The 25757-nt window shown below is 46.1% G+C and overlaps 1 protein-coding gene across 5 annotated transcripts in view; it reads left to right on the top strand.

The window, feature by feature from the left end:
• arhgap9 (Rho GTPase activating protein 9) overlaps positions 1-25477 on the top strand; it is a 40767-nt gene extending 15290 nt beyond the window's left edge. For 2 of the 5 annotated variants that reach the window (XM_076025275.1, XM_076025276.1), the window contains 18 exons: positions 49-443; positions 3647-3901; positions 4370-4453; positions 8338-8400; positions 10751-10891; positions 11000-11098; positions 12200-12261; positions 12363-12450; positions 12788-12883; positions 13795-13893; positions 14537-14642; positions 15065-15184; positions 17000-17098; positions 18649-18726; positions 18931-18984; positions 19916-20050; positions 22131-22236; positions 24533-25477. In XM_076025275.1, the coding sequence (XP_075881390.1) occupies positions 49-443; positions 3647-3901; positions 4370-4453; positions 8338-8400; positions 10751-10891; positions 11000-11098; positions 12200-12261; positions 12363-12450; positions 12788-12883; positions 13795-13893; positions 14537-14642; positions 15065-15184; positions 17000-17098; positions 18649-18726; positions 18931-18984; positions 19916-20050; positions 22131-22236; positions 24533-24719 (2267 nt within the window). In that variant the 3' untranslated portion in view covers positions 24720-25477. The remainder of the gene's footprint in view (positions 1-48; positions 444-3646; positions 3902-4369; positions 4454-8337; positions 8401-10750; positions 10892-10999; positions 11099-12199; positions 12262-12362; positions 12451-12787; positions 12884-13794; positions 13894-14536; positions 14643-15064; positions 15185-16999; positions 17099-18648; positions 18727-18930; positions 18985-19915; positions 20051-22130; positions 22237-24532) is intronic. The other 3 variants (XM_076025277.1, XM_076025278.1, XM_076025279.1) reach the window with 3 other exon arrangements.
• Positions 25478-25757: the final 280 nt, after the last annotated feature.

Here is a 25757-nt window from a genome sequence, read left to right as displayed (position 1 = left end):
CTGTCCCTGTTCCTGATTGGGGATTTTTTTCTTTCTTTCCTTCTTCAGCGAATAAACCCATTTATCGCTCCATGGAAAACCTCAACTCCAGCAGTGCCTTCCACGGACAGGACGATCACGCTGGGAAGGGCAGCGGCCACTTCCCCACCCTGCCGCTCTCCGGATTCTCCTTCACCCCCAACTGTCCCACCTCCCCGTCAGGCCACCTCATGGTCCCCGGTTCAGCCGGCGCCTTCAGCACTCAGACGGTGCCGCGCAACCACAGGGTGGTGCCCATGATCACGCGGAGCCAGAGCTCCAGCAACCTGCCCGAAAACACGGCGGAGAACCTGTACGACGAGGTGGGCGGGAGCCTCGGCAGCCACATGAACTACAAGATGCCAAAGAAGTCGTGCAGCCAGTGGGACATGTTGAGATCTTCGGGGAAGAGCAACCATCTGCAGGTAAGCAGGAGAGAGACGCTCGGCCATATATACCAGAGACCAAGACACCAACGGTACTGCCTAAAGAGCAGGTGGCTTGCAGTATGTCAGACTGATTGGTTTTGGAAAGCTAGAGGTCATAGGTCAAGATTCCCAAGGGCTCTACTCCCTCAGCCACAGTGGAGCTGGTCGATTAGCAGTCCGAACCTTTGACCCATCCCAGTCTCTGCCGTTGTGTCCTGGGGCAAGACGCTTCACCCATGTCACTTGGTCTCAATGCGAGAAAGTGTTGCGGTTGTGGTCGGAGGGGTCGGCTTGGTGCAGATTGACAACCGCCAGTCAGCCCAATCAAAACCTAAATATGCATTGAAAAAGGTACGCGGACGTGATTTACAGGAGTCACATGATCAGTTCACTTCAAGTAAAAATGGCGCGTTGTGTTTGGACAGAGGAGACAGATTATTTTTTTGCAAGTACCGTAATCAAAGAGAAAATGTTAGTAACCATTGTTCACAGCAAACAAACGTAAACAAACAAAGACAAACATAATTCTCGTAAATCTCGTAGAAGCATTTTTCGACTTATGCGCTTCACACCATTCAACGGAAACACCCGCAAATCGCAATTGTACTTTGTCGAAATTTTGGAAATATCGCTTTTATTTTGCGAAAAACTGTAATGGAAACGCAGCTAATGTGAGCGCTTTGAGTACCTAGAAAAGCATGGTACAAATCCAATTATTCATTGCCGACAGATTTCCATGAAAAAGAGAAATCTTGACATTGTGAGACTGACTCCCTTCACAAATGGCGGCAAAGACTAAACAAAACGTCTACGCTAATGTTCAGAGCTCATAATTCTGGGTAAATAACATAGCACAGACTCTGTAGTGTACATTGCACCTGATTGTCATTAGTTGTTCCACTGCTGTGAAAAATAGATGAATGTGCATGTTCTTCTGACAGCCAATTTTTACCTCAAACATTCATAGTCTGATTTTATTTGTCCCAATCACTGCAAAAAATGTGAACGAAAGATTATTATTATTTCAAAAAAAGAATAGTCACTGTTATGTGATATGGGTATCACATACATCAATTATAAAACAGTATTGATTTTTCCAATGAAAAGGAGACTCCTGGAGAAGTGATGTTATAGCTGCAAGGCTGCTTCTAATGACAGCAGCATAACATTAGACAGGACTGACTGAAGAAGTCAGAAATGGGCCAGAATGCTGAATCACCAGTATGTGCCGAGGGGCGACCCAGCAGGTGCTAAAGAGACTGGAGAGGAGGTGATACTGTGGTGTGAATGAAAGGCTGATGACGAGCAGGTGGTGTGGAAGGTGGAGGAAGGACCACCGGTCCAGGCTTGCGATCCTAGCGGACGGGCTGAGCGTAGCCACGTACTTGATCCTGGTCCGTAGTTAACTATAATAATCTCCCCCACCCCGACACCACCCCTCCCCCACCCCGCCGCCACCCTGCACCAAAAAGCAGCAATCAATTTAGCGGCGCAGTGACGTCCGAGTCTCCCTGGATTACATCACGCTGGGTTACACAAGGCGCTGCCACTACAAGACAAATGGGAAGGTTATGCTTTCGTCACTGAGGGCAGCTCCTTTAAGCCCGCCTCATTTCCTGTTTAAGGATTGTTTTTTATTATTTTTTTGCACCAGTCGACCACCTGTCACTTCTGACGCTGTGGCCTAAAAACTTTTTTTTGTGTGGTGTTTTGTTTGGCCTCAGAGCTCTCGGTCTCTGTCTCTCTCTGTCTGCGTCTGAGGTTCGGTTCTGTTGTTTCCTTGAGCCTTTAATGCTCGTAAGCGGGATTATTACACTCGCTCGCATTGTCTCCTTTTACTCAAACGTTGAATAAACATCCTCACCCTCGCATGGGTCCGACGTGGCGATTACAAACTTCTAATGAAAATCCTCGTCCCTTTGGAGTAAAATCTTTTCATTTAGGGTCAGAAGACTTACGGCTACTAAACGCTTTAGTTTTTGCCGTCAACCCGCCCACAGGTCTTTGGGCACCTACGTCATTCAAAATAAGATTTAATATCAGTTTGACTCTTTCTCTCGCTTGTTTGCTTGGAAGCAAAGAGGGCTGCCAAAATGTAAAAGTATGGTGTAAAGTTTTCGGGACTCACAAGGCTAGTATTACTAATGCAAAAATAACACATGCACGCGCATATGCACGTAAATACACAGATAATACAGTTTACTTGACGGATACACGTGGTAAACTAAACCTCAGAGAAACCAAATAGAAACGGACAGAAACCATTGCGAATGCGGTGTGGATGCAGAATGTTTTCAGTATGACCACTCTGAGCTGAGAAGCACGTGTTGTCTGCGAACTCAGGCAACCCAGAGGCTGTGCCTAACCAAAGTGTGAACAGAGCCTTAGTGTTGCCTGAGTAAAAGTCAGATCTTTTGGAGCAAGGCTGTTCGGAGGCTTTCTAAGATTATGGAGTGGATTTGAAAGCATTATATATATATATATATATATATATATATATATATATATATATATATATGTATATATATACATAGTGGAAACCATTGTAAGACGGCTGACACGGGACTCCTGGCCCATACACATAGGGTGTGTAGCCGTCGGAAGGCCGTCGAGCTTCCATTTAGTGACGGTTGATAAAATGAAAATATAATCCGCACGTGTCGCCGGCCATCGTCTGTGTTCTGTGGGAGGTGAGCTTCAGATTCATATCTGGCGTGGAGTAAATCCATTAAAAATCCATTGACATGTGCCACCCGAGCACACACAGACACACACACACACACACACACACACACACCACGCTCTGCCGGCCATTATCCGAAAACGCCGTGCGTTTGTTACGCAACATGGATCAACCAGGCAGCCGCTCAATCAGTTAGATTCAGACCCAGTTAGTGAATTATGTCTCAGTTAAATTTCTTGGAAGTGGTGATGGCCGTTCGCTCACATCTTTTAGATTGACTGGAGCTCGTAGCTGCTCTCCTCATTCCCCTCTAGCACACTTCCTATAAGCTCTGAATGTAATCCTACACATCCTGCACGTTGTTCTATGGCAGCAGGTGGGGCATTTATTTATTGCACTGAGAGAAAAATGTATTTCAGTCTGCTCTTAAAAGCCATTTTCTCATTGTCACCCGTTCGCCTCTTGTTCTTCTTTCCAATTCCACATTTTCACCTTTTATTAAATTTTTCCTCCCAAGGTGCCGACAGAGTCGTACCTGGCCCAGCTGTCCTGGCAGGACTCCCCGCTTTACACCGAAATGCAGCCAGAGAAGCGTCTGTCTCAGACGGAGCCGCCCTGCCCTGCCACCGCCGGTCAGCAGCCTCTCCAGGTCATTGACCTTTGGGAGCAATACTCTGACCCGTCCACTGGGAGGAGCTACTATGTCAACAGCGTCACCAAGGAGAGGTCCTGGAAGCCTCCTAGACGGGCCCGCGGACGGACCCCCACCAAGGTAGCACGATGGTTTGGAGAAGATGGTCCCGCTGGACATTTATTCTGAAAGGATAGAATGTTTGGGTGTAGCGGGAATAAAATAGTAAAACTTGTATTATTTGGAATTTATTCTTTGATCTTTGACCTGTGGCCACATTGGAAAAAAGCCCATGGAGGGAAGTACACAAAAATGATCACACATCCATGTCAAAGGAAGTCTACCTAATGTTAGAACCCAGCACAGAAGCTTTTATCACTAGTTTAAGCTTTTGCTTTCATATTCTGCCATAAAAGAATAAAACAATATTCAAACGTTTTTTATGTATGCATACTTTGTTAGTTAAAATAAGATCAATTTCAAACTTTTTGTACATGATTTCAAACTGAATTTAAATTAATCGCCATCATCTTCTATTGACTCTCTTCTAGATTCAGCCACTATGTGATTTTGCAGCTTTTCCAAACATTTCTTGTGCTTCTGTGACAGGCCAGTCCAGCACAGACATCACCAAAGGAAACCAACTGTCTGGCGCTGCAGCTTCCAGAGGCTGGAAACGGAATGACACGCAGGGTGAGTAAAAAAACTCAACTTTAATTGTTGATTATTGACAACTGATGTTGTTAAGGAAATGTTCTACTACTAGCTTACTTTAGCCTAGTTAATTGACACTAGAACATTTCACAACTTCGGTGATTCGATGGTCACTACTAACTGGTAGTCTCTGTCATTTTATAGCTCTGGAGTCACTGATTTCTTGATAAAGGTTATTTGGGGTCACACGTCAGAGTACATGGTCACAGGGTCTGGTGTAGGACTGCGTCCTAGATTATGGCCGAAAGGAAACACTGCGACAGGGCTAAAATTAAAAAGAGGATTACATCTTTGTAGCTCTTCTGCTGGTTATGGACCAGCTAGCTGACCTACTTATTTATGCATTTATTGATGTATTAACTGCCCCGGGGCACAGCCGCCCTCTGGAACTCAGTTTTTGTGGGGCTAATCCCTGAGGGTAACAGCAAGGTAATGAATCTAGATCTGATGCAGATGAGCAGGAGCCATTAGAGCCGCGCGGAGGGAAAGGCGGGAACTGCAAACGCTGCCAAATTCGAACCACTTGGTGAACCTTCTCTGCAGCCGCGCTGACCTCCCGGTCACACCTCCACGTGTTTACGCTCTCTGATGCCTCTGCCGGTTGAGACGTGAGGGCCGACGCGCGTCTGTCCGTTCCCCCACGCCCTCGACTGCGCGCTGGAGCGTCTCAAGGCCGAGTCGGGCCGTGATTGAGATACGCATCTTGCATCTCTGTTTTGCCTTGCATCAGCGTTGCGTCACTTTTTCAAATTTAATGTAGCTCATCAAAAAAAAAAAACGACCCGCAGGATCAAAGCGGCGGCAGCCCCCCTGTCAAGTCAGCGCAAGACGCCTTTGTTGACCCACATTTGTCACTCTTGGTTCCGAGCGACACGATCTAGCAGCAGGAAGCTCGACACTGATACTGTATAATGCAGAGTGCACGCCGCATGAGGGATTGTCCCGGGTGTGAACTCAATGGTGTAGACAGTATTAACCCTCAACGTTTCACTTCAGCAAACCCCAATAATGCACTGTTGTTGTCAGCGGGCCATCCTGTGATTTCATCACCTATTTAGATAGAATACAAAGGGGACATTTACTGATAGCAATAACTTTTTAATTCACTTGACTTTGATTTGACTTTTCGTTTTTGAGATCTTATATTTAGGTTATATGTAGATTTTGCAATGTAGGCTGGAATCATTGTGGAAGCCAGGTCCAGTTTTATTATTACAAAATAGGACAAAAACCAATAATTCATTTCAGGCAATATAGTCGCAATCAGTTCAACCAATCGCCGAATAGAACGCACCCACATTAAATTGGTTTCTATGGAACTGTCAAAACACCTGCCTCAGACGAGGAGCTAAGGAAGAACTGAAGTTGGTGGTCCATTGTTCCTGAAATGCTCAATAAAGTTCCTAAGGTTGTAGAAACTGGAGAAGTTCCAAACTCAGCAAAAGTCGTTACTGTTAATACAATTTTCTCTCATTTGTCGTCAAAACCAACAGCAACAAAAGTGCACAGCTAACGACTAGCTAACTGAAGTACACAGCTAACAACCAGCTAACTAATAATGCTAATAGTTAACCATCTAACTTGCATCTCTGATTGACTATACAAAGCTTTGGTGCTAATGCTAATGCTATTTAGCGAGTAACAAATTTCGAAACCTTAACTGTTTACATTTCTTACTGAGCGCGCATTTTCACAGTTTCAGGCCACGTGTTCACAGCGTTGGATGAACAAGAAAATACTTGAAACCACTGTGAACAAAGGAACACGGTGTTGAGACGAGAAATGACAACTGCGCGAGTGAAATCAGACGGAAGAACAATGGACAGGCAGGATGTGCGAAGCGTGGCCTGATACTCGTGGAAATAAATGGCAAAATCAAACAGGAAGTGAGGTAGACGACTGAAATGAGGTTGTCTCTATGCAAAACTCTTATCTCAACCTTCAATATCCTGAACGCAGCTGTGCAACTTCCTTTTCAACTTGGCTTTGTCAATTCGGTCATTGTGTTGTCAGCTTTTTTTGGAGGAGTGGGGGGGTTTATCACCAAACCACTGAGACCAAAAACAAATTTCCCAATGGGGTCACAGTAGGGTCACAATTTTAAATCTAGTCTGTCCTCATAATGTAATGTGATATGAAGAGTGAATTATCTGGATTAATTGTCTCTTGATTGTTTGAGCCACCATCGCCTAAGTGCTTCTGCTGCGTGTCCCTTTCATGCAAATGCTGTTCTCACTGGCTCAGTGGTTTCTGAATGCTGTGAACAGCTGCGGATGCCATCAAAGTGTCAGCAAGGACTCACGCTGGTGGGAAGTGTTTATCGAAGCTGTCGAATTATAAGTCTGAGTTCTGACGGCGACTTCCCGTCCTTTTTCGTTTTTGGTTTTCGTATTTTTTTTGCTTCCTCCTTGCAACCAAACCCACAATATCAACTTTTACTCATTGAAATCGCTTAGTTCAATTGTCCATATGAGCTTTATGCTGACTCAATTGGATTTCTGTTGGAAATATAATATGATATATTGGAAAAACCTGCATAAATAGAGCAAACAAATAGAGATAGAATATATAGTAGTTGCACAAAATGCAAATACGCCCCATTAGAAACAGCACTTTATCCACAAAGACTTCTGCACTATGTGTGTGTGTGTGTGTGTGTGTGTGTGTGTGTGTGTGTGTGTGTGTGTGTGTGTGTGTGTGTGTGTGTGTGTACGGTATCTATCTATCTATCTGTCTATCTATCTATGACTCCTCAGTGGCCCAGCTTCTCCCAGATGTGTCTGCGGCAGTGCTGCCGTCCTCTGTGACAAGTCAACATTAAAAACAAGACCAACTAGTGATTTTAGATTTCAATGATGGAGTGTGCGCGGCGTGGCTTCAACGTGCGCCCTCCTGCTCTTTGCCTGCCGACCGGTAAAAAAAACAAAACAAAAAACGAACACACGGAAACCTGTCGGCCTGTGGTCGACACTTCCCTGTCGGCAGAAGCTCGAGTGCGATTATTATTTCGAGCGCTGGCTGTGAAAAAATGAACTCGGCGCTGATAAGGCGAGCTTCCCTCTAGAATGAGGAAGTGTTGGGGCAGCACGGAGGCAGATGAATGGTCGGGCGGCTCTGCACTCGCGTGGCAACGGAGTGGCAGGCGGCTCTCGCGCTGAAGACCGCGGCAGGGCAGGGATAACTCTCAGACGTCGGCCCCTAGCGGGTTGACCAGTGAGAATGAGCACTTTTACTGTAAGTCCTTCCTTACTTCCTTACTTCCTGTTGTCCTGCCATTGCTGCAGAGTTGCGTCTAGCTTTGTCAGAGCAGGTTTTCCACCGGCGGGATTCAGTCGGCGTTGGGCAGCTTTTTTTTACCGGAGTCACACCTGTAATATGGGTTGTGTCCTTGTGTGCGCGTGTGTGTGTGTGTGTGTGTGTGTGTGTGTGTGTGTGTGTGTGTGTGTGTGTGTGTGTGTGTGTGTGTGCGTGCGTGAAGGTGTGTGTGTGTGTGTAGCTCCGCGGCATTGTGATGAATCAAAGAGCGATTGAAGCCGGCAGGATGTGCGCGGTGCTGACGGTTAGAAGAGAGTTTCGGTGTCGGGGACCTTTCGCGGTCGATCCTAACTGAAACACACTTTCAGACCTTCAGACCTCTGCTCTGAAAAGTGACCCCCGGTTCCCGTTTTTCTTTCTCTCACCTTCACGCTGTGCGCTGCATTGTTCAGTCATTAGTTTAAAAAAAAAAAAAAATACTTCCCTTTTTTTTTCAGGGTAATTCAAGACTCGCTATTATAAAGATAAAACGTGTTCATGTGTGTTTCCTGTCTTTGTCTCCCCCTCTTTGTCTTCCTACATCCTCTCGCTCTCTGTCCTCTCATTAGCTGTCACCTGATTTCCACTTTGGGAGCCACCAGAGGCCTGACGATGGCTGGAAGATGAAACAGGTAAAAAAAAAGAAAGAAAGAGAGAAAAATCCACCTGCTGCATTTTCACAGCAGCTGCTTTTCACCTTGAATTTCACCTTTTCTCTCCCGCCGTGAGACGCACACGTGGAAGCGATGCCGATGCACGCTTTGCCACTTGCGCACCACTCTGGAGGTGCTGTGTGACACTTTGGCTTTGCGCAGTTACGGCCGCAGCCATTAACTGCACATAAGCATCTATGAGTCACCGTCATTGTCATTGCCTTCCCGTTCTTCCACCGTGCTGTTTGCTCGCTCCTCCCGTCCGGGATGCTCATCCAAAGTGTTTTATCAGCAACTTCAAGGGCCTCCGACAATTCTTTTCCTCATGATAAGCAACGAACTGGAGTCTTTAGATTTGCAAAAACTGCATCTCCACTGTATTACTGTAGAATACATTAGCGTAGTGCCAGCTATGCTCTTTGGATTCTGGGAGATCAGCGTTTATGCATATTAAGGTGGTGAAATAGCAATTCACGGTGTAGAGAGAATGGCTATTACCCAAGCAGTTGTTACTGCAACACGTTGCATCACAGCGGGGTGTGGGTGCGCTCGCTTTAGAGCCATTTTTAAAAGGCCTCCTCTCAGCAAAGGAGCAGATTTGGCTGTTAGTGCTAATCCGCCTTGCATGAAAAAAGAAAAATGGCAACATAGCAGGAATACTGAGTCCCGGGGTTGGAAGTGGGTCACGGGGCTGGGAAATGCACTCACTTATGATTGTTAGTTTGTGAGAGAAGTTGTGTAACTGCATTTTTCTTAAGAGATTACTTTGGCTTGCGCCCGTAGGGCGGGGAAATCCACCGCAAAATCAAAAACGGTATTGGTAACTGGTTAAGAAGAACGGAAAGTCTTTGTTAGCGTACAGCGCTCACTTGTATGGGGAAGTTTATTTGAATATTGGAATTATTCAAATTAATCATGATGCAGAATTGTAAAAACTACAGTATTTCATCCAGACTGGAGACAGCAGAAAGTGTGTTACACACTCCGACACAGTTGAGACCCAGATAAACTGCTAGCGCCGTTATTGTACCGTAGCATTAGCATTTAGCAACACGTCTGAGAAGTCCGCTGGCATTCAGTGATGCGTGTCACACTCTCTAATTTTGTTGTCAACAAACTGACATCAGAAAAGTTCAGCTTTTACTTCTTCTTCTTCTTTTTCTTGCTCTGCGTTTCAGTGAGTGTGTGCTCGACGCTTTCTTACCTCCCAAACCACGAAGGTGCAACAAAAAAAACTGTTTCTGCAGGAAGTTCAACCCACAGGCTTTAACAGGAGGCTGTAAACAGAGTGCTGAATATGCGCTCATGCTGCTCGGGCTGCACCACTGGAGCTTGGAATGGAAAATTAACATCTGAAAATAAGTATATTATTGAACCTTTCAGTCATATATGCCCACTGCTTTGACCAGGCATGGGCAAACTACAGCCCGGGGGCCATATGCGGCCCGTTAAACGTTTTAATCCGGCCTGCTGAATTTAAAGGAATGACATTAATAGCAACAAGTCATATGTATATATATATGTATATATATATATATATATACATGTGTATATATACATATATATATATATATATGTATATATATATATATATATATATATATATATATATATATATATATATATATATATACATATATATATATATATAGCTGTATTTCATCAATTCATTTTTCAATGTTTTAAGAGTCATTTCAATAAAGAGCTAAATACCGTAGGGGCTTCAAAGACACTGATTTCGTTGTAACTTTGCTTTTGTTCATTTTCAATTGACATTAAAATTTTTCTACATATTCCTCAAACATAGTTTTTTCCTCCTGTGAGGTGGGTCATCAAAACACTCCATTCATCTGCTCCTGCTCCGACCCCTCTGTCAAATTTTAGAACCCACAGTGGCCCAGCAGTCAAAAAGTTTGCTCAACCCTCTTTAAGGTCGATGAGTTTTTGCTTCTCCCTGGATGATATGATCATGTAATTGGACAGTGTGCGAGTTTTGGCATCTGAGTGTGATCGCTAGCGCAAGTTTTGCATGCTAATTTGGGTGAACTGAATTTGAAATGCAAAGTGAAATGTAAAAAAAAAAGAAAAAAAAGAAACGCTACTGCTACGGACCGGACGAGGGACTTGACGCTTCGTCTTGAGAGGTTCTGACCTTTGCGTTGCCTGTTCGTTGTGGGTTGCGTTGTACGCCGCTCGTGTTGGTCCGCCAGGCAGGAGCGGTGGCGTCAACTCTCGTGTTTAGTTTTCCCGTCTGTAATCCCTGACTCCCCCATTCCCCTTGTGTGTCTCTTCTCTCCCACCGGAATGAAACGTCTCGCAACCCGTGAAGAGCATGCAGCGCGCCGCCTCCTCCGACACCCTGAGCACCATTGCGCTGGGCAGTGGCGACGGCCAGGCCCACCGAGCCCTGCATGACACCAAGCTGCATCTCTGCCACTCCCAGTCCATGTTCCTGCCGGAGAACGGCAAGGTACGCTCGGGCACAATCTTCCCGTGTGTTTTTAGCGGAGACCAAAATAGAGTCTCAGAGAATGTATAAAAGCCAGCCAGTAATGTTCCCTCTCTCCCCGGCTTTCAGCAGAGCGAGCAGTGCAGAGAGCTCTCGGTGAACGTGACCAACATCGTGGTGGAGCCTCCGTCTCCTGAGAGCTCCCCCGACAGCGATGGCTGCACTCCGGTGAGAGCCGCCGCGACCTTTTCGCGTTTGTTCCGTGCAGCGCGCAGATACGCGGAAAACACTAACGGAAGCACACGGGCGACCGTGAGCACGCTCGCGCCGCAGCGCACTAAACCAGCACCAGCAGCCTCCTTCTGCTTTTTTGTTGGTTTTTTTTCCCTCCGACTCTTTTTATAACATAGAGGAGTGAACGTTCGACTGTCGCTGGCCGGATTTGGTTTTATTTTTACAGGTCTTGCAACATTTCCAACTCAGGTTGCCTGCGGGGTATAATATATATACACATACACATGTATATTTTACAGTCAATACTTTACCGTAGACCAGTGGTTCTCAACTGGTGGAGTCTCAGGACCCACATTTTTAACTTATCACGAAGTCGTGACCCAAATTTACTCCACAGCACTCACATTCATTCCACAAAAATACAAACGCTAGCTCACTTTCTGTCAAGTTTAATAAATAAGTGATTGAAATTATTGAATTTAATTATTGAATTTTATTGAATTGAATTGAATTGAATTGAATTGAAACTGCTCTGCGGCCCACTTTTGGGCCGCCACCCAGCAGTTGAGAAACGCTGCCACAGACCCACAGCGAGCAGTGTAAAAATTATTTTACGACATCTTTCCACAGCTGTGGCGTAAAAGTTGAACAAAATCAATAGTGACCGTTTGGCTCTTGGACGTGGAGGCCTCAGCAGCTCTCGTCTCGGTCCCCCACCGTCCTGATATGCACTACTTTATATACTTCCCTAACCTCTCTGTTATTAAGTCTATTTTCGTGCACCTTAAACGGGGCCACGCCGCAGTGGGAGATCTCAGAGCAGCTCTCCTCCTGTTTTTTTTCCCCTCCTTCTTTTTTTTTTTTCCTTAAAAATGACGCAACAGCGGAGTTAAATGGGTTTTGCTCAGGATGCGGCACATTGCTCAGAGGAATAGCATTCTGCTTTTCTCTCCCAGTAACCTTTCAGCATCTCCTCACGCGAGGAGGAGATGCCGCGGCTGCTCTCCGCGGTATTATTAGCGACCGCACCGGTGCTCGGAGTTTGGGGTGGGGGGGGGAATGTTAAAACCTCCTGATGTGATGTTGTGCCGCCAGGAGCTGGAGAAAGCCGGGCTCCTGAACAAGACCAAGATTGCAGAAGGCGGCAGGAAGCTGAGGTGAAGCTCGCTGGCAGCGTCCATTGAACACACAGAAAAAGGCACATTTCAAAATCCGTCCTGCCGTTTCACATGTGGTGTTTGTTTTTTTTTTCCTACAGGAAGAATTGGAGCCCTTCCTGGGTTGTCCTGGTCGGGAACAGTCTGGTTTTCTTTAAAGATCCCAAATCGCAGACACCCTCCAGCTGGGTCAGTGTTAGATTGTCAAAGGCAAAAAGCTGTCTTTTTTCCCATTGTGAAAAAAATAAATAAAAGTGAGATTCTGACACAGGGAAAATTTATGTTATTGCAACATGCAGGCCTTGTGAGTCATTTTAAAGTGCACCGGCCAATTTTTCTGGAGAATTGATTTTTTTTCCTTCAGATCCACCTTTAGTGTTGCACAGAAATATACAACGCGCTGCTCACGTCTCTTTGAAGGTTGAGGAGTCACGCCGTCGTGTGCAGGAAACAATGAAAGCTTATGCAGAGCACATGTAGAAAAGGAAGGGTTTTTTTTTAATTATTTTTTTCTTTCTTTAAACAGAAACCAGGAAACAGTCGCCCTGAGAGCAGCGTGGATCTAAGGGGCGCACAGCTTCACTGGGCCAATGAGCTGTCCAGCAAGAAGAACGTCTTCAAGGTGACAGACAGATAAATTGCTGCAGAAATGGAAAGAAAAAAAACATCTTATATACATATATGTACAGTATATGTGTATAAGTGTGTATGTACATATATATATATATATATATATATATATATATATATATATATATATATATATATATATATATATATATATATATATATATATATATATATATATATATATATATATACATATATATATATATATACATATATATGTATGCGTGTTTGTGTGTTTGTATGTATATATATCTCTGTATACATACATATATATACACACATATTATTATATATATATATATATACATATATATACATATATATATATATATATATATATATATATATATATATATATATATATTTACTGTATGTATAATTGCATTAGAATCAACAATATATAGTTTTTATACCTTAAAATAATCCCTTTAAAGGCATTTTTTAGGATTTATTGACTAGTAACCGTGGCAGGGCAGCCCTGTCACTGACGCAGTATGCAACCAGAGTATCTAAAAAGTTTGTAACAAAGTAGCTAAGTTTGTATCCAGTCCCCACTCAGCCTGACTGTACAATTGCGGTTGCTGGGCAGGCAACTGCAGCTGCATCGTCTCAGCCCTGGACGTGCTGTGTCATTGACAGGGGTCCCTTTGCGAATTGTAAAAAAAAAAAAAAAAAAAAAGGCTCCACCAGTGTTTCAAACAAACTTGGATTGTCGCCATGAAAGGTCAGTGAGAGAAGTGAGAGTGTGAAGCTGAACCAGTCAGGAAGAGGAAGGTGAAGTATGGAGCTGATGACAGATTAATCCAGTGTCATATGTTTAGTTAATGCGTGCGTGTGTGTGTGTGTGTGTGTGTGTGTGTGTGTGTGTGTGTGTGTGTGTGTGTGTGTGTGTGTGTGTTGCAGCTGAGAACTGTGACTGGAAACGAGTTTCTGCTGCAGTCGGAGACGGACTCTCTGATCAGGGAGTGGTTCAACACCATCCAGAACGTCATCGACAGGCTGGTCAGTAGCATAACATGCACACACGTGCAAATACAAATACAATGTTAATGTCCGTTTCCACATGATTCCTCTGTACTTTGAACTTCGTGACTTACTAAATAAGATGAAGTGCGATGAAGTGGCGACTTGTCCAGGGTGTCACCCTGCCTTCGCCCTATGACAGCTGGGATGGGCACCAGCAGACCCCCGCAACCCTGAGTTCATTGAAAATGGATGGATGAATGAATGCAAAATAAGATTTAAATGTATCATCATTGAAGGAATTTTTATTGATACTTTTTCAGATTTGTCATTGTAGTATTACAGGTGCTTACCTTGTTAAACACGTCCAATTGACTCACAAGAAAAGATAGTGGTTCTCCCTCTTTCCTTGCTTTCAAAAGCCAACAATTTTAAATTTGTCCTACCAAGGACATGTTTGGGGCTCTTGATATTGATTTAGCATAATGAATTTCCAAATTCCAAATTTGGCAGAAACCATTTAAACCAAAGCTCCAAGCTTCTCAGCATCCAAACTCCAAACCGGGCAAAAGTGGAATAATGGTTCCACTGCAAATTGTTGTTTTTCATCCCTCACTGTATTTTTTTTTCCCTGCAAACATTTTCCGTCCAATCCTCTCTTCCCTCTTTCCCCGCCTCGCAGGACCGGGAAAACCCTCTGGACAACGTGCTCCTGTATTCCCTGAGGCGAGCGGGCAGCGTGGAGATGCTGGAGCACAGCGGAGACGAGGACGACCGGCGAACGTCTCGTAAGTCCGAGTCTCCTGCGGCCTCCTGCGTCCCCGACCTCCGCCTCCCACCGCAGCCACATGACATCACGAGGCCCCACCCGCCACCCAACACCCCCACCATCAGTTGTCTCACGGCCCTTTGGTTCCATCGCCATCGCCATCGTCATCATCACTCTTTCTCTAAACTTCCTACACAGGCTTCCCTCACCCCTCCATCCTCTCCTCCATCCTCTCCTCCGTCCAGCCCTCTTACATTTTCACGCGGCCGCCGTGGCAGATCATCCCCCCGTCCGTCCTGTCGCACCTCCGCCGCCGGCCGGCCCTTCCGCTCTTCGTCCTCACCACCATTCCGGCTCACCTGCTCTCCCGCCCCGCACTGACCACCTCCTCCTTCTCCTCCTCCTTCTCTCCCCCCGCTTCCCTCCGTGCTCCCCCTGCAGTCCCCCGCTCGTCGTCCAACCTGGAGAACACGGAGCGGAAGCGGGTGAAGACGCGGCTGAAGAAGCTGATGCTGAAGAGGCCTCCGCTGCAGGCGCTGCAGGAGAAAGGCCTCATTAAAGGTGGGATTCCCTTTTGAAGTGTCTTCCTTCTTTTCGCTCTCGCTGACAAATTTCGCAATCTTTTGCGCCGCACTCCTGAAGCGTCGACCCTCGGGCAGACTTCTGTTGCGGGAAGCTAAATCTATTTCGGAATTTTCCGTGCAGCCGCATCTCAGTTGCGACGGCTGGCGGGAAACTTCCAGCATTCATCCCGCAGCAACGCCGCGTCCCAAAGCGAGCGAGCGCGCATCGCAATCCGCCTCACGTGTTTAGTGAGAGTTTCTCCCCAAATGATGAAGGTTTTTGCAGCGCTTGTCTGCTGATTACACCACTATCAAAACATTTTATTTTTTTTATGGATGTTCCCTTAAGCGTGAAACCATGGTTTGCTGTTTTGTCTTTTTCTATATTCCATGAGAAAGTCAGCTTAACAAATGTGACAGGTGAGCCTGTAGACCAGTGATGATACAAAGTGATGCTTTTGCAGTTTTTTAAAACCTCCTCTCAGCAACTCCTTTTTTTCTTTGATGGTTAGCCAACATCATTCATTTTATGACTATTAGTAAAGCTAACTAAATAAAATACATTTTATAAAACTTTTTTTTTCTAAAACCAAACCTACATTAAATTCCTATATTTTAAATTTAAAATAATTCAACTCATATCTCCTAAAACATAAACACCTGCAGTATTTCTCTGGTGTCTTGGCTGCTTCTTACAACCAGCTGCAGTTCGACTCAATCCTTGGATGTTGTATATATTATCTATTTAAAAGGACTCCTCAGATCTCCTGGGGTAATACAGCAACTCAACAATTTGAACAAAACATTCCACACGTACACTCTTTTTACAGCTCCGAGAGGATTTTGCTTCCTTGAAGGAAGAAGCTTTTAACCTGGCCTTTATCTTTAACTATGTATAACTATGGCTGTGTGAATTTTTCATAATGGCCCGAGCCTCTGGCATTGCTAAACACTGCTGGCTCGACAGAAAGCCTTGACACACCAGCAGTAGCTGCATTTGTTGTGTCCCCTGAAAGCGTCACACAGTGGCGGAGCGCTACTGCGAGAACCGAGTGGTTCTCATTGGTAAAATAAATTCCTTGCTCAGCTTTCATACACCTACATACTGACAGATGGATATACATTTCTATACATTATACATTTGTGTTTTTTATATTTAAAAAAAAAAGCCCAAGGCCTAGGTTATACAACCATTTTAATTCCTAAGTAATGCTGTGGCAAAGCTGCTCACGTTAGTTCGTCTCTAAGACACCCTTATCCACTAGGAGGCGTACTTTCTTCCATTGCAGCAGAGGATGTAGGTATGCAGAATTAAATCAACTTGATGACAGTGCTTTTAAAGCGCCGCCTTTAAGGCCCTGCATCAGACTCATTCATTTTTTGTGACATTGCTTCAGTAAGTTCACCACAGTCCCAGTGAAAGACGCTCAGATCCACCAGAGGCATTGAAGTGTACTGTAAAGGCTCGCATTGATCTCCCTGCCCCCTATAGTCTTTATACAGTACAGTTGATAGCTTGTGTTGCATCATCAAGGGTAAACTCCCCCCCCCCCCCTCTCCTCATCTCTGCTGGGAGCGTGAGGGTTTCATCCATAATAAACAGTAAATTTATCACTGGATTAATATGAGCCCCAAGCGCTTACATCATGTCTTGGCACGAAAGAAAATGCCTCTAAACAGACCTAAAAATCAGTGTGTGTGTGTGTGTGTGTGTGTGTGTGTGTGTGTGTGTGTGTGTGTGTGTGTGTGTGTGTGTGTGTGTGTGTGTGTGTGTGTGTGTGTGTGTGTGTTCCCCACTGTCATGGCCCCTCAGATCAGGTGTTTGGCTGTCGCTTGGAGATGCTGTGCGAGAGGGAGAAGAGCACCGTCCCTCGCTTCGTCAGACTTTGCACCGAGGCGGTGGAGAGGAGAGGTAATGAGATCCGCCGCTCCGCTACAGAACGCTCTGGAAGAAACCACCAGGAAGAAAAAAATATATATACAGTAGCTGCTCGCCTCACGCTGCTCAGCCTGTGACATAAATCATGCAACGACAAAAAAAAAAAAAAAAAAAAAAGACTGACCCAAACTGTTTTTGATTGCTTGATGTAGAAGAAGTGGTGACAGCTGCCAGCCAGCCAGGGAGATCTAAATGGGAGAAAATGGGAGTTGTTTGGGGAGTGTTTAGAAACAATGCTGTAAATAAATATTTAATACACCTGGGAGAAAAAGTTTTTTTTGATCAGAGGCTTTAAAAAATACAGCTTTAGATGAATTAAATATTTCTAGTGGGTTTTGATTTTTTTTTTTTTTTTTTCAAATGCAGGCTTGGGCAAACAAACATTAAGGACAGAGTTGTATTTTTCATGTAAATAAGGATCAAGGTTGAACCATTCACTTCTTAGAGCACAAACTATTACAATTATTTTTTTTTTTTAATCATTATTAATACATTATTAGACCTTAGAAAAAAAAAACAAGGGTTAAAGTTTCTCAGAGGCTTTTTCTTTGTGGGGGAATTTGCTGATGGAAGAAAATTGTGTGCGGAAATCACCTGAAGCTAAAATGACAACACAACCACCAGCATGAGGCTTTATGTGAAGAAGAAATATATGGATGTATTCATATATTTGTTGTCACTATACTAATACCAGATTATACTACTAATTGAGAGAGATTCTGACTTGGATATTTTTTGCATGGATTTATAGACGTGCGCATTTGCATAGAAAAAAATGTATTTTAGACAAACACAATTTTGTGCAAACAAGTGGCCAGTTGTAGCATAGTATAATAATTTTAAAAAAAAAATCTGCCTGTAAATTGCATGTCATGCTGTTACAGAGCAACACATCAATTACTGACTTCTCGTGACTGTAGGATTAAAAGGAGTTTCATTATTCTAGTTAACATTGTATATTTATTATTTGATTTATTTACTCCGTGATGGAGAGATTTTCCCCCCTGCCATGGACGCATTGCCCCCTGACTGGCCTGCAACCAGACCGTATGTAGCTTTGGTTGCGTGTCACAGTGCTCCAGAAGTGGCCTCAGTTTATGGCAGCACTTCACACGCCGACATCAACACCTCCTGCCAGCTCCCTCCATCCAATGATGGGGCCTGGGCCAAAGAGACCAAAGAAGTAGGAGTATGCGAAAAGAGAAGTGAGAGAAGCCAAGCAACGGACTTGTTGTTATCGAGACGGTGCCGGGCAGTCAACCAAATAAATTGCGGTGCAGGGCCAGCAGGTGGTGCTGTGTCACCAAAACTGCTGCTGGAACTACTTCTGGGTAGAAACACTAGCTTCAGGTGTTAAATCAGGTGTACAAATCGCAACTGAGGATCAGATAACACATTCAGAATGTGGGGTTGTTGTTGTTGTTGTTTTTTTTTAGATTTATAAATGTTCCAATCTGTAGACTGACACACCAGGCAAGATTTTTCCAAGTAAAAAGAACAACTGTTGTGTGACGTGTTTGCAGGCCTGGAGACTGACGGCATCTACCGGGTGTCGGGGAACCTGGCAGTGATTCAGAAACTTCGCTTCCTGGTGAATCACGGTGAGGATGAAGGGAGCCTGACTGTGCCCTCCGTCAGGACAGCCGGCACCAATCATTGTTTGTCTCTGAATGGAAAAGACTTCATCGTCTCATGTTGTTTCAGTCCCATTATTAATTGTTTGATACATGCAAACACACATGAACTGTCCCCACCACCACCACCTCATGAGTGACCACCTGAGTGCAAACTGTTGCTTCCTACAGAGCGAGCTGTGACCACTGACGGCCGTTACATGTTCCCCGCGGATTTGGTGCAAGGTAGTTCTCAGGCTGGCTGGAAAAACAAAAAAAACAAACCAAAGAAAATTCCGCTTTCACGCGTTGTTCTTTCCTACGGAAGCGCATTGCTGCCACACTAGAGAAAGAAAAAAAAAACAGGGCTCTGTTATCACGTTATTTTTGCGATAATTTCACATTATAACATGAAAATGATCACGTAAAATTGACAAACTATCGCGTTATTACAGGAAAATCATCACGTAAAAACGCGAAAGTTTGACGTTACGTGATACTGGGCCCTTTTTGTTTCTAGTGTGGCAGCAATGCGCTTCCGTACTTTCCCGCTCTTTTTTTTTTTTAATTATTTATTTATTTTTGTCACGTGCCGTATTCGTGTGTCTGTGTGTGAGGCCCACTCGCTGAATCACGAGGAGCCGAGCAGCAGCTCGGTCGCTCGCTGTTTGTGCCGCCGCTTTGCCTTGCGTGCGTGTTGCTCGGCTTTATGTTTTCTGATGTAATAACGCACCGCAGGTTGTACAGCGTTGTGTTCTTCTCAGTGTGTGGCTGCCACCAAGTGGGTGAAACGGAGCAGCAGCAGCCCGCTCGCCCTAGCTGACTTAACGTCTCTCACTTCGCCGTCTTCCCTCCGAATTAAAGCCACTTAAAGCCGCTGAAACCGCTCCGGAAGCAATTTGTCAGGCCTGGCTGTTTAAGAGAAAAGCGCGCTTTTTGTGTGCTCGTGTGTGAACCGGCCATTTCTATCTCTCTCCTGCAGCCGCCAGCACTTGTGTTTCACTTTAATGCTTCTTCTTCTTCTTCTCTTTAAGTCCGTTCTCATTTTCACACCGCCACTTCCTTCTTGTGCACATCCTCCGACTTCTTGTCTGACTGGATTTCCCCCCTCTTCTCCTTCTCTCCTCCTCTCTTCTTATCCTCCCTCCACCCCCCACCCTCCTCCCCGGCGTCGCAGAAGAAAAGCTGAATTTGGACGCCAGCGATTGGGAGGACATTCACGTCATCACGGGGGCTTTGAAACTGTTCTTTCGCGAGCTCCCAGAGCCCCTGGTGCCCTTCGGCTTCTTCACGGACATTGTGGAGACAGTCAGTGAGTAGCCGGCTTCAACCCCCCGCCTAACAGTTCCTCTTGCCCTTATTTGTACATATGTGGTTAAACATGTAATCAATGGGTTGTGCTTGGTCGGCTCAATATGACAAAAGCAGTGAAACACTTTTGAGAAAAGCTTCTTTTTTTTTAACTTAAATGAAAATACATTTTGGACAAATATATTTCATGATTTTTTTTTCATTTAATTTTCAATAAGTGAGACATACTGTTGCAGAAAAGAGTAAAGGTGGATTTAGCACTACAGTTCATACTAGGCCAGGCGTGGGCAACCTAAGGCTAGGGGCCCATATGTGGCCCATTAAGATTTTCAATCCGGCCGCAAAACTTGAAGAAATTATAATAATCATAAGTCATAAGTAATTTAATAGCTGTATTTCATCAATGTCTTCAGGGTTTAAGAGTCATTTCAATAAAGAGCTAAATAGGGCCTTCAAAGACATTTTATTTGTAACGGTTCATTTTCAATAGACATTAAAGCACATGTTTACATGTATCACACGATATACTGTATTTTCCTCCTATGAGGCGGGTCACCAAAACACTGCATCCATCTGCTTTCCCCCCCGGCCCCTCTGTCAAGTTTTAGAACCCATTGTGGCCCACCAGTCAAAGAGTTTGCCCACCCCTGTACTAGGCCCTAATTATTAGCCCCTGATGTGCTTTTACTGTGAAGGATTCCAACTTGGACCGTCTTCAGTCCAGACCAGGAGAGTCAAAGAGTTCATTCCCCCCCCCGTTTCCCTCTGCTTTGCATTCTGTCTCGCTGCGGTCGAAGTGCTTTTTCTTCGTTATAGAATTTTGAGTATTCCTCGCTCGTTTCCTCCCCTCAAAGACGTCGCGCTATGCTAAATATACACATATGCATGAGTCAATTATGAGAGATATATGGGCAGGGTAAAACAAAAATGATGCTGCCCAAAAAGAAAATAGCTTCCAGGGGGGGGAAAGAGGAATAATTACACGTTGACTAAAGTGAAATTTATTGAGTCGCGCTGAATGAAAGGGATGTTTCCCCTTAAAGCTGAGCTGCGCTTCAATCATATCCCGAGTCCTGACACCATTATTTAAAGGCAGAGGCTGGTGTCAATTTTTTTTTCCTCCCCCCTCCCCCGCCCCCCTCCCTCGTGTCGACAGATGCCGTGAAAACACTCAAAACCAAGTGTGTGTCAGTTTGTGGCGCGCTGACCTACAACTTCCCCACCTCGACTGCGACGCGCCGCTGCATCTTATATTTAAAGCCGCTTGCAGAACTCTGCCTTTTTTTCTTTTTTCTTTTTTTTTGGTTGGCCTCTTTTAAAATGTGCTTAACTGACACAGAACAGAGAACTCGCCAACAATCGGCCTGTAATTGAAATAGCGCCATTATGTTATTGTGTACTTCCCGGGGAGTATTTTGGTCAGGGGGGCGGGGGGACAAATTTGGCTCGCAAGTCGGACATTTTAAGGACTGCAGGACATTAATGTCGGGTCGGCTTAAAATAAACGGTGAAAACTTCATTTTCCCGCCACCCCGGGCTCTGGTTCACCATTTACTGATGGTTCAGTTCACTGATTTACATTGTTAATCTTGTCTTGTGTTGAGAATAAACCATCGATAATTAAGATGAAGAACAAGACTGAGCTTCTTTTTTTTTCTTTTTTCTTCGTTTTAATTCTCCCTTATCAATAAATATGCATGAGGCGCAGATGTTTTATCATTAACTGAGATCATCTGCCTCTTTAAATGAAATTACACAGGGAAGCAGAGCTGCGCATGAATTAAAATAACAGATAATCAAAGCATAGCCGTCAACAGCGACAGCTGTCTCAATATAGCGTTCCTTATTCGACTGCGAGCCCTAATCCAATTGGATCATCCCCGTTCGGGTTCCTCACACAACGGTGTCGATAAGTGGGAATCGCTCTCATCTAAATCAGATTAGATCCGGGTTTTTTTTTTTTTTTTTTTTTTTTTTTTTTGATTGCGCTCGCACTCTGCGAATCAGGCTTCTCTGCGCGCCGCGTCGGACTGACGTGTATCTCTGAACCTTCTCTCTCTCCCCCCCCCTCCCCCACGCAGAGATGACGGACTTCATGGACAAGGTGGACCGGCTCAAGTGTCTGGTGCTCAGCATGCCTCCTCCCAACCACGACACGCTGCAGTTCATATGTCGCCATCTCAGACGGTGAGTGGGGGCGCCGCGGGTGGAAGCGCGAGGGTGGAGGGGGGGGGGGGCAGTCGGGCTCCCGAGGCCCCTTCACAGAAGAGAAGAAGAAGGAGAAGAAGAAAAAATGACGGGTTGAGTCAGATGCGGCCGACAGAAAAAGAAGACGACCACAAGAGGGGGCCGTTTCCTCGTTATTGTCAGGATTTTTTTTTTTCTAAATGTCGGGCCATTGTAAGTTTGGCTCCATTCCGCAGTCACACTGTTTAACTTTGGGTCCCTGTGAAGATGAAAAGGCTGGATGGAGATGAATGGTGTAGAACATTCTCAGAGTCAGTTCCCTTTTTCTTTTTTTCTTTACGGATTCGTAAAGTGTGTGTGCGTGCGTGCGTGCGCACGTGTGCGTGTGTGTGTGTGTGTGTGTTTTACCACCTATGGTTTCTGCGTAGCGACGGCTAGCGCGCTGTGTTTTTCGAGGGGCCGTGCTCACGCCAGGGTGTGGTGGTGGGCTCCACGAATTTGTCAACTTTGTGTCTTTCCCTCAGTTTTACCTCGACCGCCGCTCCTTCCCCCTCCTCCCTCCCTCCTCCCTCCTTTTCTTCCTGCCTCCCATGTTTGTTTCCGTCCTTCCCTATTACACGTGATCCTTTCCTCTTCTTCCTCCCTCTGTCCCTTCCCAAATCCCCCCCCCAGCCCCAGCCCCACCCCATGTCCCTCCACTTCCAACGCCCCCCCCCCCCCTCCTCACTCTGCCCCCCCCCCCCTCCCGCCCTCCTTTGCTCTCGTCCCTGCCTCGAAGGTCCCATGGGAGCCCTGTGGTTTGTCTGCTGGAAGGCATACCGACACCGCCGCCGCCACCACTGGAACCTCTCTCTCTCTCCCTCTCTCTCCCTCTCTCTTTTCTTTCTCTTTTTTTTCTTCACCCTCTCTCCCTCCCTTTTCCCTCTTCCCTTTCCTCTCTCTCACTCGCTCTTTCTCCCCCCCCCGCCCCCCACCACCTCCCCTCCTCCCTCCTTTTAATGTGGAAGTTTTGAGCAATTGCTGGCTGCCTCTGCGGCTTGGTGGGAATGGCATTTTTAGAAGAATGCCTCATGCTGTGGCTTCGATCCATTCCCGAGTCCCCCCGCCCCCCCCCTCCCAATCACTCACACACAGCAGCGCACCGCTGTAGGTGGCGGGGGTTGCAGCACCTCGCATGCGGGGAAGATGTTCGAGTGGCGGCGCGGAACCCAGCTCAGCGAGTTCGTCAGAGTGTCTGCGACACGGGAGCGAGCGCCGCGTCCCCAGCCAAGCTAGCGCTGAACGCGCTAGCGCACTCCCGTCACGCCGTTTTGTGTTACGCGCTCAGAGCCCCGAGTTTGGGCAACGCCACCGTTCGCCACTTGATGCGAAACAAATGTACGAGTCTGCGGCCGCGAGGGGAATCTTCGCACAAGAAGGCGACGCCCCCCCCCCACACCCCTACCCTCCCCCCGGCCGCAGCGATCCTCGGTGTTTACGTATGAATTATTACAAGTTATTACAATCCTTTCTCACCATGTGCCAAATGCCACGGCAATCCATCCCAGAGCTGTTTAGAAATTTCACCGAAAAGCCACAACTGTCCTTGCGATACATCATCCCGAGACCTTTAATTTCAGGCAATCCATCACGCGGCTGCTGAGATGTGTGGATGAAGCAACACGACTATCCTTAGATAACCTGGCACGCCAGGCGGAACCCTTCCCCGGGCTGATGCAGTCGCGTCACGTGTGGAGGGCCTGTAGACCGTGTTTGGAGAAGGCAGGGTGGGGGCCCACACCCTCCGTATGAAAATAAACGGTGAAGGTGATTGGACGACCCGTCCATCTGAGAACATTCACAATCAGATGTTCTGCCGCTCGCTGAGCCAGGTAGCCGCGGCTCCAGGATTCCTGCTGGAGCCAAACTCCTGCCCGAGCCGGGAGGAAAACATCCCCTCCGAAAGCCTTTGTGTTCTTCTTTTTTTCGTGCAAAAATACACCCCGTGTTTCCTCTTCATCTTCTTCTGGGGCTTCAGGGGGGGAAGTCCGCGGCGGTAGTTTCCTGCTTTCGCCAGCGCCGCAGGACACCGGCCGATTGCAAAACACAGAGACCGTCTGAAAAGCGCTTCGGTTTGGAGCTTCTCACGGTGGATGTGCCAGATTTTCAGAATTCGGCTTCAATGCAAAAGCTTTCTGGTCTTCTAAACCGGCGGTCGAGATGTTTCTCCATCTTTATTGCTGTGTGTGTGTGTGTGTGTGTGTGTGTGTGTGTGTGTGTGTGTGTGTGTGTGTGTGTGTGTGTGTGTTCTGTACAGAGTGTTGGAGCGCTCCGACGCCAACCGGATGACCACCCAAAACATCGGCATCGTGTTCGGACCCACGCTGATGCGCCCCGAGCGGGACAACGGCAACATGGCCGTGAACATGGTCTACCAGAACCAGGCGGTGGAGCTCATCCTCAGCCAGTTTGACCACATCTTCGGGACGCGAGGCCTCTCCTGATATTTTGGGAGCGGGGGGGCTTGAAAAGCGCTCCTCCAGACCAGACAAAAAGCACAAGTGGTGCAGCGTGTGTCCTCTTTGCCTGCTCGCCTCCCGTTGTAAAGATAATTACGGGGTAAAGAGAACCAGGACAGAGGGCTGCCCGTCCTGACATCTGGCCTAAATATAAAGCCACGTTAAAACAATAATAGTTAAAACCAACCAATTTTAGCTGCGATGCTTGTGTGTTTGGCTGCAGATGTGGATCCAGGCCCCCGCTGACTTTTCTTCTACTGCAGTGAACTGACGCTTCCGTGTCACTTTCTTTCTCCCCCCCCCGCCCCTCCGCCACTTCCCTGACTTGACATTTCAGGATAAACGAAAGCCATACAGGTGTTGCATGTATGTTCTCTCCACCTGGGGCACTTTGACAGCTATTTATCAGTTGTTTGTTTGTTTTTTTGTTTTTTTGTTTTTTTTTAATAGACCATAGAAGGACTTGCGTTAGCGTAGCACTGAAGCGGAACCATCTCACTGTGAAAAAAAAAGAGGCAGCGCCGCAACCTCTTGGAGCCACGTCGGACAGGATCCCGCCAGCTGGAGGGAACTGGAGGGACGACGCGGGGTGTCTCCGCGTCTCCGGCCGACGTTTATCTCTGCGGGACGCTCATTGCAAAACAGGAGGATGAATCCAGCGGTGCGATCGACGTGCCAAGAGGGCAGCGGCTGTTCCTTTGTAACCAAACAGTACTCTTTAGCGTGTGGACCTTTCAAAAGCGGGGGAAAAAATTTGCATCTGCCCTCTACAGTATATTTTTTTATTAGTGCAAATCCCTTTAGGTTAGTTTAAAAAAATAATAATAATAATAATGATTGAAGTTGTACATATGTGTGACATGCTGTCTTCTGTGTCGACTGGTAGCAACCTCGCATAACGTGTGTGTGAACCGTAACATCATGTCGTAGCCCAATTCAAACTCGCGCTCCGGAAACGGGCGGCGCAACGGCCCCGATTGTTGACTCTCCTGCAATAAAAAAGAGAGAGCGAAAAGGTTTGAT

This window comes from Nelusetta ayraudi, unplaced genomic scaffold (genome assembly GCF_046127955.1).
Source record: "Nelusetta ayraudi isolate G7.1 ecotype Tasmania unplaced genomic scaffold, CSIRO-AGI_Nayr_v1 ptg000017l, whole genome shotgun sequence".
In the NCBI taxonomy this organism is placed as follows: domain Eukaryota; kingdom Metazoa; phylum Chordata; class Actinopteri; order Tetraodontiformes; family Monacanthidae; genus Nelusetta; species Nelusetta ayraudi.
This window is presented reverse-complemented; position numbering and strand designations above follow the sequence as displayed.